This window comes from Rhipicephalus sanguineus, chromosome 7 (genome assembly GCF_013339695.2).
Source record: "Rhipicephalus sanguineus isolate Rsan-2018 chromosome 7, BIME_Rsan_1.4, whole genome shotgun sequence".
NCBI lineage: Eukaryota > Metazoa > Arthropoda > Arachnida > Ixodida > Ixodidae > Rhipicephalus > Rhipicephalus sanguineus.
Genome location: NC_051182.1, coordinates 158,806,727 through 158,824,918, shown reverse-complemented (window position 1 = coordinate 158,824,918; position 18,192 = coordinate 158,806,727). Strand labels below are relative to the sequence as shown.

Below are 18,192 nucleotides of genomic sequence, written 5' to 3'. Positions count from 1 at the left end.
TTTTTTTGCCGTGCGATTTAAGGGGGCTGACACATTCGAATCTACTTAGTCGTGTAAATACGGTCTCTACGTACACAGGTTCACAAATATTGTCTGCGCACTCAGTGAATATTATTCTAAAACGTCTGCCCGATCTAAATGCACTCCGTATGTCATACAGTATACAATGTTTATTGAATCAGAGGCTGGGTCTGAGCTAGTTGGTTAGTTGGTACAGTGACATTATGAAACCAGTAAGCGCACGAAGACGGAAACAAGAAGACTACGGCGCACTGAGCTCACTTCTGTGCTATGTATACCTGTGAATGAAGGAAAGAAGATTACTCTTAAGGGCTCGTTTTCTTTGTTAGACACTACATTAATGAGAACTAACAGACAATAATGCCACGGAAAGGCATTCCGTGGCATTATTGTCTGTTAGTTCTCATTAATATACTATGTATACCTGTGCGACGCGCGAAGGTGGCGCACCGTACAGGTAGATACCGTGCCGTGCTCGGGGCACGGTGGGATACTGTCGCGCGTGAACTTTACATGGAACATCACGCGGACGGCAAATTTTCGCTTGGATTGTGCTATAACTGCTATCGCAATGAAACACGCGAGAGAGGAAAGTCATGCAGTGATCGTGCCATTTCAATGAAGATATCTTTAATAACAAATGCGTGCTTAAGTATTGGCATACACATGCCGGCGTTCCTCCCGACATTTGCCCGGCCTGGCTATGGCGCCGTGATGACCTTGACTGCATTCTGCAACTTTTCGGCCGCCTCTTCTCCTCCCAGGGACAACACCAGAGTGAGCGCAGATTCCATCGCACTCTGCGTTCCGACAGTGACGCCCAGGTCTGATAGAATCTGCAAAGAAAATAGAGAGAGAGAGAATAATTGGTTATGACACACTCACAGGGGCCCTGCAACACTTTTCTAAGTAATCGCCGAATGGTTTCCTTAAAAGAGCTGGTTGCCTCACGAAACGACTGCTCCAAGAGGTTTTAGAATCCGTCAAGTACGAGCGGATTTACACGAATTGGTCGCACGCTTCAAGCGCGTCTCTCTCCTTTCGTACTAGAGAGCGCGCTGAAAGCTATGCAGGCAGGGGGATAACAAGGGAAAGAATTAAGATGCGTGCATTCGTCAGCGCGCGTCATGACCTTGAGCACTTTTCTTTTTTCCGTCAAACGAGCGGCTTACTTTCAGTGTGATCGGCGGCCACGGTAACCATGCAGCTCACGATGCTCAAATCAGCAAATGGCCATGGACTGTGTTTATGGCGCAGTGATTTGGGTTTATGGCATCATGCAGACAACCTCGTTAAAAATAAAGTAATGATTCAGCGCTTGTGTATGTCTTGCTTCGTGTCGCCCTTTCACCTGTTGTGCGCTGCCATGCGCTATAATCAATATCCAAAATGCCAACGAGTGCGTTTAAATTACTAGGAGCCAGTGTTGTCGATCTGCCTGCTAACCCCTCGATATGCACACAACTACTCAGTCCACATAGTGAGACTTGGCTCAAAGCCAAGAAATGTGGCATAGGCAGCTACTCGCTGACTGCTTCGTATGTAATCGATTCCCACAATGCGCGGGATTCGTCGGAATTTTTTCCTTAAAAACGCAAAACAAGCGATTGGGCTTCTCACCTGCTTGGCCGTAGTCTGGCAGCTGGCCGTAAGCTGGTCGTAGTCGGGTGGATTGGATCCTTTCTCGGCTGCTACATTTTTTACTTGCTCGAAAGTCAATGGATAAGTACCGCACTCAACCTGCGTGAAGGAAGGAAATCGGAATGTGCATAGAAGACCGCGAGTTCATAAAAAGTCTTGGGATCATAATTGATCCGGAGCCCTTCATAATAAGGTCTCTGGATCCACTGGCGTTGCCAGGGGGGGGGGGTACACTTTTCCACCGAAAATTTTCAGTTTTGCATGTGTACACATATGCACGCACACATTAAAACGCACGCACTAACATACATAAAGTATGGTTGAACCCCGCCCTTCCAGAACAAAAACCTGCTAGCTACGCCCTTGTCCCGATCAATTTCAACTTCCGGATCCGCTTGCAGGGCCACGCGCTGCAAGAACACATAGGTTATCTCCCAGGGGCGTAGCCAAAGGGGGGGGGGGTTCAACCCCCCCTCCCGAAATTTTCAGTTTTGCTTGCGTATACACACACACATACAAACGCACGCACGAACATACATAAAGTATGGCTGAACCTCCCCCCCCCCGAAAAAAATTTCTGGCTACGCCCCTGTTATCTCCGTATGTCACAAAATCACAGCCTCATTAGACCCAACGTCCTATTGATACATGGATGCCCTAACTTTCTGCGGTTCCGCGAAAAATTCGCTTTTTATACCGGATGGCTGCGTCGATCGTGTGGTGTCAATTGAAATGTATACAATACATTCATTTTTGTGCAATGACTCAGGTGCCTTTTATTTCGAAAAGCATGCAGTAGAACCAGCATTATTGCCCGCTGGACATCACGTTCGACATGCATGCAGCTTTATGTTAGGCCAAATCATTTCATAGGTTGTAAGTTCCGGTTTCACGATGAAAATTACTAAAGCTTCTATCCCCGGTGGTGGATAGTATCGTGCTGTTCGGCAAAACGTATGCACTCTCAGTAACACTTGACGAAGGCCTGCTGTACACTTGGTAATGTATTAAAGGCAGGGTGTCGGAACGGAACGAAAACCGAAAACTAAAAACGAAAAAAGCGATGTTTTTGACCGGAACGAAAACGTAACCGAAACTATATTATTTCGTTCCGGAGTGAAACCGAAATCTTTTCAATCATTTTTCGGTTCACGAGAAAACTTCGCAATCCGGAAGTGAGCTTGTGCAATGTGAGCATATCTCAGGGTACAGTATTAACGCGTACCTCAGGCAGCAATTCCAAAGCAATGTTGAAATTGTGCGAAAAACGAAAACAGTGGCATCCAGAGATATTTATATTAACGCAAGTGGACTTTTGCGCGCCTGTCACGCAGGCCAAAGTGGAGAGGACATTGTCGGCGATGAAGTTTGTCACAGCGAAAGCTGTTATGACGTCACAGAAGCTGATTTTGGCCCCATAGTTGTCCGCCGCCGCCAGAGTCCGTGACTGCTATCGAGTGAATAAAAAAAAAAACTGATTGAGAAACAAATTTTATGATCGGATGTGATTTTAACCCGCGCCCTCCGCGTGGCAGTCGGGCCTTCCACCACAGTGCCACGTTGGTGCTTGTAACTCCTTCGCAAAAATACTCTATACAGGCGTCATGTTGGGCAATGAATCGTGTTAACATATGTTATATAACGTGGCAGAAGAGTAAAATAACAACCAGTCTTCACACTATGCTAATAACTCAAAGGGTGTGGTTTAATGCTTCTCACCAGTGTTGCGGAGTTGCCACTCCAGAATTGGAATGACTCCGAAATCATTCCACATTTTCGCGACCCAGGAATGGAATGGGGACAACGCTTGGAGAAATGGGATGGGAATGGAATTGTGTCTTTTTCCGAAAATAGAGCACGTTTTCGTCTACGTGCCGTTTTTCAAACTTCCAACATTAGTAAGTAAGAGCCTCGAATTTAACAATAAGGCAGTATTTTTAAAATGGCTTGGCTGATTACAAGCACGGTACATTTAAAAGCAACGCGCCTGCTACAAACCGAGGCATAAGTTAGTGTACAAACAAATCCATTATCCCAGCAGATACTGAAGGGAGAAACAAACTGCCCCTGCGCGTTGACTCGCATTGATACCCCCACACGAAAGTGGCGAATACTCTATGCACACCCTGATATTTATCTCACGAGCGGTTTAGTACCTGACACACATAAATAACCTTTGCGTCAAGGAAGATACTGCATACCTGCGCACAGGCGAACACAGAAAGTCCTCCTCACCCCATCCATGCTTGCGAGGCGCGCTTGACAAGCGTCAGTGCTGACGAGCAGTGCGGCCTAGTGTTCCGTATTCGATGCAAAGGCACAAGGTGCCCGAGCGGTGCACTGTTCCAACCAGGGGCGTAGCCAGAAATTTTTTTCGAAAGGGGGGGGGGTGCAACCATACTTTATGTATGTTCGTGCGTGCATTTGTATGTGTGCGTGCCTATATACGCAAGCAAAATTGAAATATTTCGGGGGGGGTTTGAACTCCCCCCCCCCCCTTGGCTACGCCCCTGGTTCCAACTAACACCAGCAGATCTAGAGGGTTTTGTTCCCCATTAACCAAATCTTAGTTTTCTCCATATTCACGACCGCTCCATACGCGTGGCAAAACTGCTTAGTCTTCTTGAATACTAATGTTTTCAGCATAAAAATACGCTATGTCATTATTTTAGCATTAACACATTTAAGCTTAAACATTACTAAAACATCAAAATTCCTTAAAACATGCTGACCATGCAAATACTATAGGTAGCGGAAGAACTGCCCCTGTGGAAATTAGTAGGGCGGTTGTACTGCACGAGATATGTCACCAAGCTACTATCCCTCGACCTTGGTAAGGTGTTTTGCGTACTTTTGCAGTTCTTAATACATCTGATGGCATAAGCTACCTATATTCCTGCAATTCCTACGTTGAAGAATTACAGGAATGGAATTGAAGTGCCCCGCCATTCCTGGAGTGGGAATGGGCTAAGTTTTTTTTCATTCCGAGAAATTGAAAGGAATGGAATTGCGGTATGTTCTAATTTCCCGGAATCGAATTGGAATGGAGGCTTCCAATCCGCAACACTGCTTCCCACCCACTGCAAAGTGCTCAGCCATAATTATTCATCATCATCAGCCACAGCACAAAATGCACATGCCTTACAGATGTACCTTAGAAGAACAGACTGTTGGGCGAGTTTTTACAAAATGCCTTACAGATGTGTAGCGGGTACCACGATTCTCCGAAAATTTACGAAAAATTGCATAGTGGGAACTTCGCTACTTCAGAAAAATCACGATGATTCAGGGGCGTAGGCAGAAAATTTTTTCGGGGGAGGGGGGCACCTCCTTGATCTGAATGGGGGCCGGGCAGGGAAGTGTGGTCTAGTGTCACTTTGTGCTCTGTATCGCATGGCAGAAAAAAATTTCGGGGGGGGGGGGGGGCACGGGCCCGGTGTGCCCTCCCCTCCTTGGCTACGTCACTGCGATGATTTATGGCGTAGTGGGTACCTTGCATGTGTACTTGTATTGGTTGCCCCAAGAGACTCTACAACGGGCTCTACAAAGTCAGTTATTTCAGCTTTCGCTGTGACTGTGCTGCGTGTTCCGCGCAGGCCTGGCGATCTTTTAGGAGTTTGCTCCTTATGCTCGGGGCTTGTCCATCGCCGTAGTAGCCGAGCGTAACACAGGTAAAGTATAACCATCTCAGCGCACGCTCGCGCGAAAGAGAAGTCTTCTTCCTCTTTTCTTCGAACGCCTTGATGATGATATTAACGCAGGCAAAGCCACATATAGCATAGCCAACAGTAGCATGCGGCGCCCGCTTCACTCCGGCGCGTGCTCTAGTTTGATAGGAGACCGCTAGAGGGCCACAACTGCGCGCTTCCTCTCTCTTTCGACAGTAGTCAGTCAGTGCGCTTCGATACTACTGTATTTACACGAATCTGAGCCGATGATCTTTTTCGAAAAAAACTGTGCGAAAGTGGGGGGGGGGGGTGTCGGCTTAGATTCGAGTACAATGATTGAATTTTTTTTCTGGCCTTGCGAATTTCGGGGGTCGGCTTAGAGCCGGGGCCGGCCTCGATTCGAGTAAATACGGTAATAATGAACTAAGAAGACAAGGCGGCGGAGCGGAGGGCTCGCAAGGCAGTATCATTGCGGGCTCGCCGCCAACACCCAGCGGTGAGAGCTCGCGAGGCCGAAGCAGCGCGGAAGCGGCGGCAAGAGAATCTCGAAGAGGTACGGGCGCGGGATGCAGCGGCCAAGCGCCGTAAGCGGTCGCTACCTGAAGTTGGTGGCGCCGACGCGCGTTTCAAGTGTGATTTCTTCGCCCACACGTTCGGCTACAGCTGCAAGGTCTGCGACCGCTTGTGGTTCGACAACAACCTGACCACAATCACTACTATAACAAGGTGTCACGTCTTTATATGGCGGTAGAGGAATTGTGCGGAGCATTTACGGTTTACCCGATTATCTCCGAGCAAGCTCCATTAACATCATTCACTTCGTGGATATGGTACAATTTTTTTATCAGAACAGCGGTCTCGCACATCAGAGAGTACAGGGAATGACGTGCTGCTTCTGAGATCGTGCTCACTCCCTTGACACAAAGCGTTGAGCCCACTAAAAAAATCGTATTTGTTTTTCGAGAAAATAAATACTATGAGTTTGAAATTAATGCTGGTTTATGCTAGTTGGTAGGAATTCGTGGCACAGTTACTTCCGCTCCTCTGAAGAACTTGTTTTACCCTTGTCCCACTTTCATAGAGGAGGGCAAGTAACTACATTACCTTCAAATTTTTGCATAAAAAGAACCGTTACGAAACATTTTTTTTTCGTTCCGGAACAGAAACGGAACGGAACTTCTTGCGGTGGAACGAAACTAAGACCGAAACGAAAAACATTTCGTTCTGACACCCTGATTAAAGGGACACAAAGTGAAACAATAAATTGGTTTAGATTTATAAATCATACTTTCAAAACTGAAGCGTAGTTAATTTGACCGCAATAGGTTTATTAATAGATGAGAAAAATCTATGTCAAAAGTGTCACTTATAAATTACCCACCGAAATCTGTGGTGCCGTTGGTGCCGTCGCGGATTTCAAAGTGCTTTTTTTCCTATTTCGGCCAGGCTCAACAAAATTTCCTGAAAATTCGTATGCTAAGTGTAGAGCTCTCTCGGAAGACAATATGCTTCATTTTTACCGATTAGGATCAACGTAGGCCCCAGAAGACGCCGTCAACTTTTTATGACGTCACGGCGACTGGTGCGGGAACTGAAATGTGGCGTCGCCACCCGCATTTGCTTTTTTTACGCGTTTTCTCGCTTACCAAGCATCTTGTCGCAGCAAGCGTGATGTTTTGGTATCGAGAATGAGTAATCTACTAATATGAGAAAAATCGTCTTTCTCCTTAGTGTCCCTCTAATAGCTCCCAATGAGTCATTTAGCAGAGAGCTTGGCCCACAGCTAGAGTGATCTTGAATACCACAGCCCAAAAATTTCAAACATAGCGGCGGGATAGCAACCAATGTTGCCTTGCATTCGTCCAGTATTGTTGGAATATTCACGAAAGGTCTACGAGGTACCTTGGTCCCAGGTTGGTTCAGTCCCTCCTGGTAGCTCATCTGCCTGACCTTGACCTCGCACTTGCCTTCTTCCTCAATACCTTCGACTCGCAAGGCGCGATCCTGCTTCTGCCACAGGAATATGATGGCCCAGTGCTGGATCCAGCTCGGCAGCTCGACACCGGCCTCGGCCAGTTTCTGAGCACCGCGGCTCGCCTGAAGTGGCGTCATGTGAAGGTTCACCAGGCAGAGTTCAGTCGTTTCGGCCGCCATGTCGTCTTTGCTCGTCACTTTTGTCGGCTAGCGCAGCAATCTCAACTCGACCTAGTAACGAAAAATAAGGGCATGTAAAGGAAAGTGCATGGTCTGGAAGTATAACCAGAGTATTTCCGGTTGCCTTGTCTCTACTGGAGAAGTAAGGAAGTTATGAACTATTCACAGAGAGGCAGGAAAGGTAAGGAATTAAGGGAGAAAGAAAGTTTGAAAATTGCTGAATATTGTGTGCACATACAAGTACATCGCAGTATATCGCGGGCATATGTGGCAAGCAGAAAAAAAAACGTACGGCAGCTCCATTACTGTGAAATCTGAAGAAGTGCGTAGCACGGACGCCCAGCGATTCCCGTTCATAGAGCTCCCACTGCTCCGTTTACCAAAGCGTCGATGACGCCAATGTCTGAGGTAAGCATGGGGGGTTTCTCCGGCAGGAGTAGAATCTTGTTAGGAAGACTCGCGAACTCTCTGTGCGACACGCGTGCGCTACTTTTTGCAGCGCCTTATCGGCTTCCTGCTTGTTGCGGCAGTTGAGATATGCGTCGTCTGCAGCGAGCTCCGTCAGATTGTTTCCCCTATCAGATGCAGCGACGCAGCGCCGGCAAAGCCGTAGGGCGAGGGGTATTCTCTCGTTCGGCGTGGCGGTGGTGCCCTTTCTTGTGCGGCCCCGGAGTCAGCCGCAGGTTCCCGAAACGTGTTTAGCAATTTTTAGTTAATTATTGCAATTACTTGGTTATTTCTTTTAATTATATTATTTTAGACCTTGCTCGTTCATTTTAGCCCGGGTTTCAGCATTGCTAGCCTTGTTATGGCCTGTATTGAGCGGTTTACTGTGAGCGTGATTCATTCATTCAGTTTATTTAGACAAAAGGAAAGTTTGCCTGGGTTGAAGGGACTAAAGGCAGATTACCTCTGCTTGACTAGGGTCCCTCCACCCATACATTTGCTCAGAAGCAGTGCAACAAAAAATACAATTTTCCATTTTTGTCGGGGGAACATAAAAGCCAAATTCGAAAACTAGAAAGCATACCCGAAGACATACAATTTAAAATATCACGCGAAAGCCAACACCAATTTGCCCCTAGCACGACAAAAAAATATGTAAAAAAACTGACACCATGAGAATATTGATAAGTCAGAAGACAAAGTGCTATACAGAAATACACATTTGAAAGAAAAGAGATTTTACACAATATTACAAATGCACAAAAAACACTAAAAGAAATATTTGTAATAGATAATATTTTGGGCACGGTACAAGAAAGGAAGTACACCTTAACTTTTTTCTTCAGACTGTTTTTAGCATTACTTTGTTCTAGAAGTTCACGGATATAGCTGTTGTTGTGTATTAGATGAGGTATTTGATAAGATAAGGTTTGCTTTCCGTACGTTGTCCTAAATAAAGGTAATCGAAAACGGTCAAAGCGTAGATCATAAGGACTTTCTCTTGGGTAGCAATACTCCATGTAACTGCCAATGTTGTTTCCTATCTCTTTACTGATATATAAGGTGAGTTTAAGATTGTATAATTGGCAGACAGTAAGTATCTGAAGCTTGCCGAAAAATGGAGGAATGTGTTCCATAGGTTGCAGATTTTCTATAAAGCGTAAAGTCCTTTTTTGTAGAACTAATAGCCTGTCTAGGTTGGTTTTTGAAGTAGTGCCCCAAATTAAAAGACAGTAATGTAGATATGAATGAGCTAAAGAATAATATAGCTGGATCTTCAACCAGTTTGGGGCTAGGGACCTAAGTTTGTATAAAACAGAAATCGATCTAGACATATTTGCATGTATTTTGTTTATTTGTGGTGTCCAGCTTAGGTACTCATTGAAAAGTACACCTAAAAAATTAAACAAAGGGACACGTTGAATCTCGTTATTTTTAAACCCCCAGAGAGAAATTTTATAATCTTCACACTTGTTTTTGCTCTTAAATAAGATAAATTTAGTTTTACTAATGTTCAGTTGTATTTGATTTGAATCAAGCCAGTATGAAAGAGAGATCAAGCACTCGTTCGCTTTCTTCTCTAGATCTTTTAAAGAGCTGCCAGAGAAAAACAGGCTAGTATCGTCGGCATACATGACTATAGAAGAAGCTACCGGCACATGGACGATGTCATTTATGTATATAATAAAAAATAGGGGGCCCAGTATAGAACCCTGCGGCACACCTAGTTTTACTGGCTCTAACTGCGCCACATGAGATGCGTGGATGGACAAGCAAGGCCCCTAAAGTGCTGCGCACTTATAAGCACTAATACTTAAAAGACGGAAACAGTCTAATCCGACGTTTTGCAAACCGATCTCTAACTTCTTATTCGGATCTTTTTGCCCAACTCGTTGCTTCAAAACTTGGTTACTTAATCCTGACTAATGCAGTTAAGCAGAACACAAAAAATTGTGACTTAATACATGCAATAGTCAGCAGCATGCATTTGGTCGCTTCGTCATAGACTGCGTCAGCATATTTTTAAACTCTGGCTATAGCTAGCAGGGACTCTCTGTATGTATGCACACGCGCACACATACAAACAAAGGCACAAACACGTATAAAGAAAAATTACCCCCCCCCCCCCCCCCGCATACCCCAATGAATTTCTGGCTACGACCCTGGAAGTCATTGCATGAACGAACAGTGTCCGCCGCGGTGGTATAGCGGTTACGGTGCTCGGCTGCTGACCCGAAGGTCGCGGGTTCGATCCCGGCCGCGGCGGTCGCATTTCGATGGAGGCGAAATGGTGGAGGCCCGTGTACTTAGATTTAGGTGCACGTTAAAGAACACCAGATGGTCGAAATTTCCGGAGCCCTCCACTACGGCGTCTCTCATAATCATATGGCTGTTTTGGGACGTTAAACCCCAGATATTATTAAGAACGAACAGTACGGACCTTTCTGTCTGGGTGCATTGCACACAGTCTGTCAAATCGCTAACTCACAATGTCAGTGTGACGTGCACTGACGCCTAACTTTATGCACTATATTTAGCCGAACAAAACCCGATTTCGACAGCAACTGTCGAAATTGTTTTCTACAACTAGTGACGTCAGCAAGCGCATTGGTGAATAGAATAATGATAATCCAAAACCGCGATGTGATATATGAGGTACGCCGTAGTGAAAGGCTCCGGAAATATCGGCCATCTGGCATCCTTTAAAGGAACGCTAAATAAAAAAACGACTTTTCACGTAAGAGTACATTACAAATTCACAATAACAAAAACTCCGCTCTTACCGCGAGAAGACGATTGGTAAGCGAGAAAACGCACCAAAAGAAAATACGGGTAGCGACACCACCTTCATATTCCCGCAGAAAACGTCGTGACGTCCTAGATTTTTGACGGCGTCTACTAAATCATACGTAGTTCCTAAACGTTAAAAATGAAGTAGATTGTCCTTTCAAGGGGGCCGTAGACTTAAACATACCAAGCTTCAGGAAATTTCATTGAGCCAATGTCGCCAAGTTACGAAAAAATGCACTTTGAAATCCGTGACGTCACGTGTGGAGATTTCAGCGCGAAATTTAAAAATGAAACATTGACCTTATCCTCTAATAATGAACCTATGATGTCGAAATTAACGACATTCGATCTAAACCGATTCATTGTTTTAGAGTCCCTTTAACTGGCAATGACATCGCACAGTACAAGGGCCTTATAGTATTTCACCTCCATTGAAATGCGACCGCCTCGGCCGGGATCGAACCCGTCACTTATGGGTTAGCTGTCGAGCGTCGTAACCACTGTACCACCGATACGATTGACGAATAGAATGGACTTTCGTGCACTTACGTTCACTGCCTTCGCGCCGCGACCGTATATCCAGACGACGGATGCGTTGCGATGTCCGCTAACACGAAGCGGGATGGGGGCAAGGCGAGCCAGTCAGGACGGAAAACAGTGCAGGCGGGACGAGCGCCGGATCTAGACTGAGCCGGTGTATCGATTATTTCTTCTGGCGAGGCGCCAGTCGAGTGCCTTCTCGTGCGTCCCTTATCTCTCTCCGGGGGGTGCGTGCCCCTCCTTGACCCCTCCCATGCACGCGCATAAATCAGTGCAAACAAGCTTTCAAAAGCCGTGTTACGTAATTGAAAAGCACGAACATGTATATGTACAGGGTCGACCACATCTAAGCTGAACACCTCATTAGTATTCAAGACCTCATTGAAGCTATTGTTTACTACATAATTCGGAAAATCATTACTGTGTTTGTCGACACCATGGTTAGACACTCTATAACGGGCATCGCACTCGTGAAGTATAAGAAGCGTACTAGTTTTACCAGTTTGAATACTAATGAGGTGTTCAGCTTAGATGTGGTCGACCCTGTACATCCCTGTATCGTAAATGAAGGTATACACGTGCAAACACGGACACAAGAGAGCAAGACAGCGCAAACACGTTTGTATCGCGGTGATGTATACTGGTCACGGTGCCCGGCTGCTGATCCTCCTCCCCCTCCTCGTTGTGCGCTCGCCTATGAACGAAGCTTATAAGTACGAATCGTGTTTTGAACGTTACGTGGTATTCTTATATGGTGCCAACATTACAATGCGGCGTGAAATTTTAAAATGAAACTTAGGCCTTGATTTTCTGTATTAGGGTCATTCCAAAGAAACGTCCCAGCCCAAGATTCGACCACCAGCGATTTCAAATGAAAAAAAAAAAAAGATCTAGAGGGTAACTATGTCGGAGCAATTTTAGTAAAGTATTTTCGCTCAAAAAAATTACCTCGTCACGTGCCAGCCCCTCGAATGCACCCGCGAGAAGGAAAAGTTAGGTGGGGGGGGGGGGGGGTAAATTATGCGTATACAACCTTGAAAATGGGTACAACGGCACATTGTATTTCAAATAATGCTACTGTTTCATGTGATGTCACAAGTAAAACCATATTAATTTTCCGGCTTAAATAGGCTTAACAAAGAAGCAAGAAAACATGCAAATTCAGACAATTTTCGTAAGAACGGCGGCAATGTTTCGGCCGCAAAAATTTTTAGCTCTTTTACCAGTCAACATATATATACTATAGTATCAGCTAAAATTATTTCAACCTATGCGAACAAAAGATTATGGTGGTGGAATTTTGGGTTAGGACGTTTCACTTGTAATGAGCCTTTAATAAACATATATGATGTGACGACATTAGAGTTCTCAGAGTACAATTTATCCGCCTAAGCGGATCTATTGTTTCGCTTCAGTGTTCCTCGGTGTTATGAAATTGTAATAGAGCGTTGTTTCAGCGCCCGTGTTTGTTGTATCTTGCTCGCCCTCGTTTTTCGCGCTGTTTATATCGTTCAAGATGGAAGCACACCTACTCGCCCAACAGATCTGATACAATTGAACCAAGGAAAGCATGGTCAACGTTATTAGTTTTTTAACTGTATTTTAATTGCTGTTGACCTAAATTGAAAGGAATTAGAGTGGAAGAGAAATCACCCTTTCCTTCGGGGAATCTGAACACACAACCTTCGAATTGTGCGTCCGATGCTTTACCAGTCGAGCTATACAACGAAGGGCGCTCGCTCGTCTACTTTGTAGGGTATATTTATGCAGTGTTAGCCATGGTATTAGTGTTAGCCTCGTAAAAATAAAACGACGCCCCGCCACGGTGGTCTAGTGATTATGGCGCTCGACTGCTGAGCCGAAGGTCACGGCACCGAATCCCGGCCTCGGCGGCTGCATTTTCAATGGAGGCGAAAATGTTTGAGGCCCGTGTACTTAGATTTAGGTGCACGTTAAAGAACCCCAGGTGGTCGAAATTTCCGGAGCCCTTCACTACGGCGTCCCTCATAATCATATCGTGGTTTTGGGACGTTAAACCCCAGATATTATTAAAAATAAAACTAGGGTCGTCGCTAGAGCGGCTATGTCATGTCTTAACGAGATATAGCGTTACCGCGCACGCCCGAAGGAAAACTTGTGTCTTTCAAAATTAGAAAGCAATCACTGCATTTTTTACTCATTTATCCCCGAAGAAACTTCGTTAAGTCGGGTTTAGTGTCAAAGTAGCTTCGTTAATTTGAGTCGATGACATTGAACCCAATGGGCACCGGCCAGGGAATGGAGGTTTCTTCGTTAGATCGGGAAATTCGGAAAATCGGCTTTGGTTAGATCGAGTTTTAACTGTAGTTGGCGAACCCTGAAGGACTGATAACAGGACACCTGAGCAATGCAGGGGTGGTCGATTAATCACAGGCACGGACAACGGTAATTTTCGCAAGACTTACCTCTAATATAATAATTGTTGGGGTTCTACGTCAAAAAACCACACTACCATTATGATAGACGCCGTATAGTCAACTATAGAGGGCTCCGGAAATTTCGGCCACCTGGGGCCTAAATCTAAGCACACGGGCCTCTGGCATTTCGCCATGCATCGAAATGCAGCCGCCACGGCCAGGATTCGATCCCGTGACCTTCGGGTCACTTGTCAGGCACCACAACCACAAGACCATCATGGCGGGTGCTACTTACCTCTAGTAGCTCTCAAATGCAGTCCTTGACTTGGAACGTCAGTCGTCGAGTTTTCGAACAAATGCGTGGGCGTGTGGCTCTTTAAGGCCCCGAGGCACTCGAAAATAGCGACCCAAGAAGTCGATTAAGATAAGAGGAAACAGATCATACTCTCGTGCGCCGCTCGTGTTTCGATAAAAGCATTCCAAGACAGTGGCATTTTCTATACCATCAGCACAATGTTAATCTGATCGGCCGAGTTCGCCATACGTTTATCAGTTGAGTAGCCGCTATAGCCGCCCCTTATTGTAACGAGTCAGCGATTACGGCCAACTGTGTGCTTAGAAAAGTGGTTGACGACCTAGAGTGCAACGTACTCTGCGATACGGGAGATAGCATTAAGCCGTCCCGATAAACATGCAAGCATGAAAAAAAACAAAAACAAGAACAAAAATTGGGAGCCCTTCCGTAATCGAAAAAATGGGAGCACCTGGCGTGTGCGTGCCTGACTACCACATGTCTTTCTTTCTTTCTTTCTTTCTTTCTTTCTTTCTTTCTTTCTTTCTTTCTTTCTTTCTTTCTTTCTTTCTTTCTTTCTTTCTTTCTTTCTTTCTTTCTTTCTTTCTTTCTTTCTTGCTGCTTCTTTCATTCCTTACTTCTTTCTTTCATTCCTTGCTTCTTTCTTTCATTCCTTCTTTCTTTCTTTCCTTCCTTCCTTCTTTCTTTCTTTCATTCCTTCATTTCTTCATTCCTTCCTTCATTTCTTCTTTCATTCCTTCCTTCTTTCATTCCTTCTTTCTGTTTCTTTCCTCCCTTCCTTTTCTCTTTCTTTCCTTCCTTCCTTCTTTCTTTCTTTCTTTCTTTGTACCGCACTGCGCAATGCTCCCTCCTAACCTTTTCCTTCTTCTATGCCGGGAACTTCACCCACGTGCTGAGCAGCGCAACACTTCAGTCGCCACAGGAAACAACGACGGTCATGCGTTCACATCCAGGCAACAATGAAATGTGGCAACGTGAAGGGACAAGTGACCGCTACAAAAGGTCAGAGATTGCCGTATCAGAAATGGCTGATCGCCGACAAGCTCACCGATCGAGAGAGCATCAATTCTCGGAAAACGGCGCACCTTCGGGAACCTATTCGTGTGCGAATTATGTCGCCGCCACCGAATTATTTAGGTCATACAAACTTCAGCCCCAGATATTACTGTTATTATTATTATTATTAATATTAATATTAATATTAATATATATTAATTATTAATTATTAATATTAATATTATTATTATTAATAATAATAATAATAATAATAATAATAATATTATTATTATTATTATTATTATTATTATTATTATTATTATAATAACTCTGAATTCTCAAAATACTGTTTCCCTTGGGCCGCCCTCTCTGGGCCAAAGCATCCGGAACATCTGCTTAGCCATATGCGATTTTCTTTGTCACACAAGAATTCCTTGTTAGTTTATTCCCAATCAAGATTTGGTACTTCGAAATTCTTCTCACTAGTTTATTGTTTTCCATATTATTGTACTATTTTTTATCTTTATTGCTGCATAAACTAATAATTCTTGGCTGTTTTCTTTATAGCCTAGACGACCGATTAATTTCTCATTCTTGGTCTCAGTTCTAAATTTTGCCCCTTACATTAATCGCCGGTTTCATGGCTAATCCACCATAGTGGGTAAGAGCCAAGATTCAAGGGTCAAACAAGCAAGCAAGCAAGCGTACGCTAAAATTAAAATAAACTTTCTGGGCAGACAGTTCATTAGTTACATAACAATAACAACAATAATTGTTGGGATTTTACGTCGCAGAACCGTGATACGATTATGAGAGACGCCGTAGTGGAGGGCTCCGGAAATTTCGACCACCTGGGGTTCCTTAACGTGCACCTAAATCTGAGCACACGGGCCTCTAGCATTTTGACTCCATCTAAATGCGAGCGCCGGGGCTGGGATTCGACCCCACGTCCTTCGGATAGATTTAGTTGCAGGTTGTGTGAGCGGCTGTGGTACGAAATTCTGTGTCACCTCTGTGTCGTTCAACTGATAATCCATCTTAACGGAGTGGAGCGGCTCCTCAATATTTTTTTTAACTGCGGAGCAATTCAGAGGACCGCTCTGTCGTCGTCTCATGTCTTACGTTAGCGTCACGCAGGTCTCACGTTTGAAACACGTAAGGCTAGCAGGCTGCACGTTTGGAACGCCAGCCCATTGCTTGTCCCTGAACAGCAGCGTCGCCGAATGGCTAATTCGCCTTTCCGAGGCAGCGAAACGCCAGCGCCGGGAGTTGGACGCAAAGCGCGTTCGGAGCATGAAAGAGTAGAAAGGAGACCATGGATAGAACGGAAAATAAGCAAAATAAATCAGATAACCACAAGAAAAGCACAGAAAAGGATATAAAATATCGCATAATCGCACGAAAACAACAGAAAAGAGTAGATAAACGAAATAAAAGAACACAAAGAAGCAAATAATAACAAACGTAAGTTAAATAAGGGCGAACCACTGCTTCGTAGTTCGTACAACTTTCATTCGGGGAGCCACCGGTGGAACTGGCTTTCATTTTTAGGAGCAATTTCACCACCTCTGCCCAGTATGCAGTAAATGCGCGAGAAAGTATTGACAGAAAGCTGATACCCTGTTACCACCACATTTATGGCCTGACAACAAGTCAGTGGGAGAACGCACACTTATGTGCACGGTTGTTTGCAATGTTGCTGTGCGAGTTTCTATACCCAATGATAAAAAAATGCATCAATACACGTAAACTTCTACACTGTAGTTTCAAACATGAGAACCTTTATTTTTAATTCGCGCATTACGCACTAAAAAGACCGTCAAGTGCATATTCTGATGTGGCGGATCGATGCTTTTGCATTCAAGTTTTGCTCTTTACGACTGCTTGCCTAATGGCCTTCAAGATCTTCTGTGGGACTGCCGTCACCTCTCGACGCCCATCCTTTCCGTCGTGCAGTACAGTTCGCAGCTGAGACTCACAGGAGCATTCGATATAGTGCGCACCATGCTTGGCGTGCTATCAAAACCTATAGTCAAAACCATGCAAGTTGTTTTTCGAAGAAAGCAGTACAGGACCTTTAATATGGGACAAATTACGCATATCTCTTGCGGTAATCATGGAACATACAGACTCTCTCTTAGGCGCGGCGCCAGAAGGCCTCCAAAGGTCGCGGGATCGAATCCCGGTCGCGGCGGCCGCATTTCGGTGGCGGACAAATGCGATAGGCCCGTGTGCTTAGATTCAGGCGCACGTTGAATAACCCCAGACGGTCGATATTTCCGGAGCCCTCAACTATACAGCGTCCCTCATAATCATATGACGGTTTTGGGACGTAAAGCACCACAATTACTATTATTAACTATTTCAACAACGCGTAAGTTCCACGCCAGAACTATACAAAAATGATGTTAGTAGGCTAATAACACTAACTGAATTAATGTACAAATAGAGCAAGAGTTAACAGTTGTATTGTAGGCCACACACACTCGAAATGTCGACATGGAAACTTACTCAGGTAGTTTTTGGACGACGGCTAAGCGACGGTAGCTATCCGAAGGAATGCGGGTCGACCTATAGTCACTGCATCCACAAAGATCCCTACGAGTGACGTCACAAGAACTACTACACCGATGGAGCATGCGCAGTTGTATTTTGAATCGGGGAAAGCGAAAGAGGGCGGATGTGTGATAAGTGGGAGTTGCGGGTGACTCCCTAAACAATATGCAAAGTCGTACTACGCCTTATCCAAGGAAACAGACGTTTCTTAACGCCTGTTTTGAAGGCACGTTGCTTGATTAAGGCACGCTGCTTGAGAATGTGTGTCTTATAAAGGCGGACGAAGCCCAAGGTTGTTCAACAATTCATGACGTACGGTAGACGTGGATTGAAACGCGACATCGTTTAAAAAAAAAAAGACTAGGGCGCAGCTTAAAAGGACACTAAAGAGCAAAACGATTTTTCTCATATAAGTTAAGTACTCTTTCACGATACCAAAAACACCACGCTTGCTGCGAGAAGACGCTCAGTAAGCAGGAAAACGCGCAAAAACAAAATGTGGGTGGCGACGCCACCTGGAAGTTTCCGCACCATTCGCCGTGACGTCACATGTTATGACGGCGCCTATACTATGGTCTTCGTAGTTCCTAATCGGTAAAAATGAAGTACCTTGTCTTCTGAGGGGGCCATAGACTTAACATACCAAGTTTGGGGTAATTTTGTTGAGCCA

At 45.0% G+C, this 18,192-nt stretch overlaps 1 protein-coding gene across 2 annotated transcripts; it reads right to left on the bottom strand.

Annotated features, from left to right (window-relative positions):
* Positions 1–626: 626 nt before the first annotated feature.
* On the bottom strand, positions 627–17,558 carry LOC119400373 (uncharacterized). Of its 2 annotated transcripts, none has more exons than XM_037667388.2 (4): positions 17,478–17,558; positions 7,233–7,535; positions 1,642–1,761; positions 627–857 (listed from the first exon to the last, which is right to left on the bottom strand). In XM_037667388.2, the coding sequence occupies exons 2-4, from the start codon at positions 7,482–7,484 to the stop codon at positions 723–725; spliced, it is 507 nt and encodes a 168-aa protein (XP_037523316.1). In that variant the 5' UTR covers positions 7,485–7,535; positions 17,478–17,558; the 3' UTR covers positions 627–722. The 2 variants fall into 2 exon arrangements, with proteins under 2 accessions (XP_037523316.1, XP_037523318.1); XM_037667390.2 differs by lacking the exon at positions 17,478–17,558 and adding an exon at positions 11,271–11,443.
* Positions 17,559–18,192: the final 634 nt, after the last annotated feature.

Excerpts from the sequence above, each read along its gene's own strand:
- LOC119400373 (XM_037667388.2), bottom strand. The coding sequence starts at position 7,484 with ATGGCGGCCGAAACGACTGAACTCTGCCTGGTGAACCTTCACATGACG. Across the intron at positions 1,762-7,232 it reads TGAACCAACCTGGGACCAAG|GTTGAGTGCGGTACTTATCC; the intron begins GTACCTCGTAGA and ends TCCTTCACGCAG. Across the intron at positions 858-1,641 it reads GCCAGACTACGGCCAAGCAG|ATTCTATCAGACCTGGGCGT; the intron begins GTGAGAAGCCCA and ends TTTTCTTTGCAG.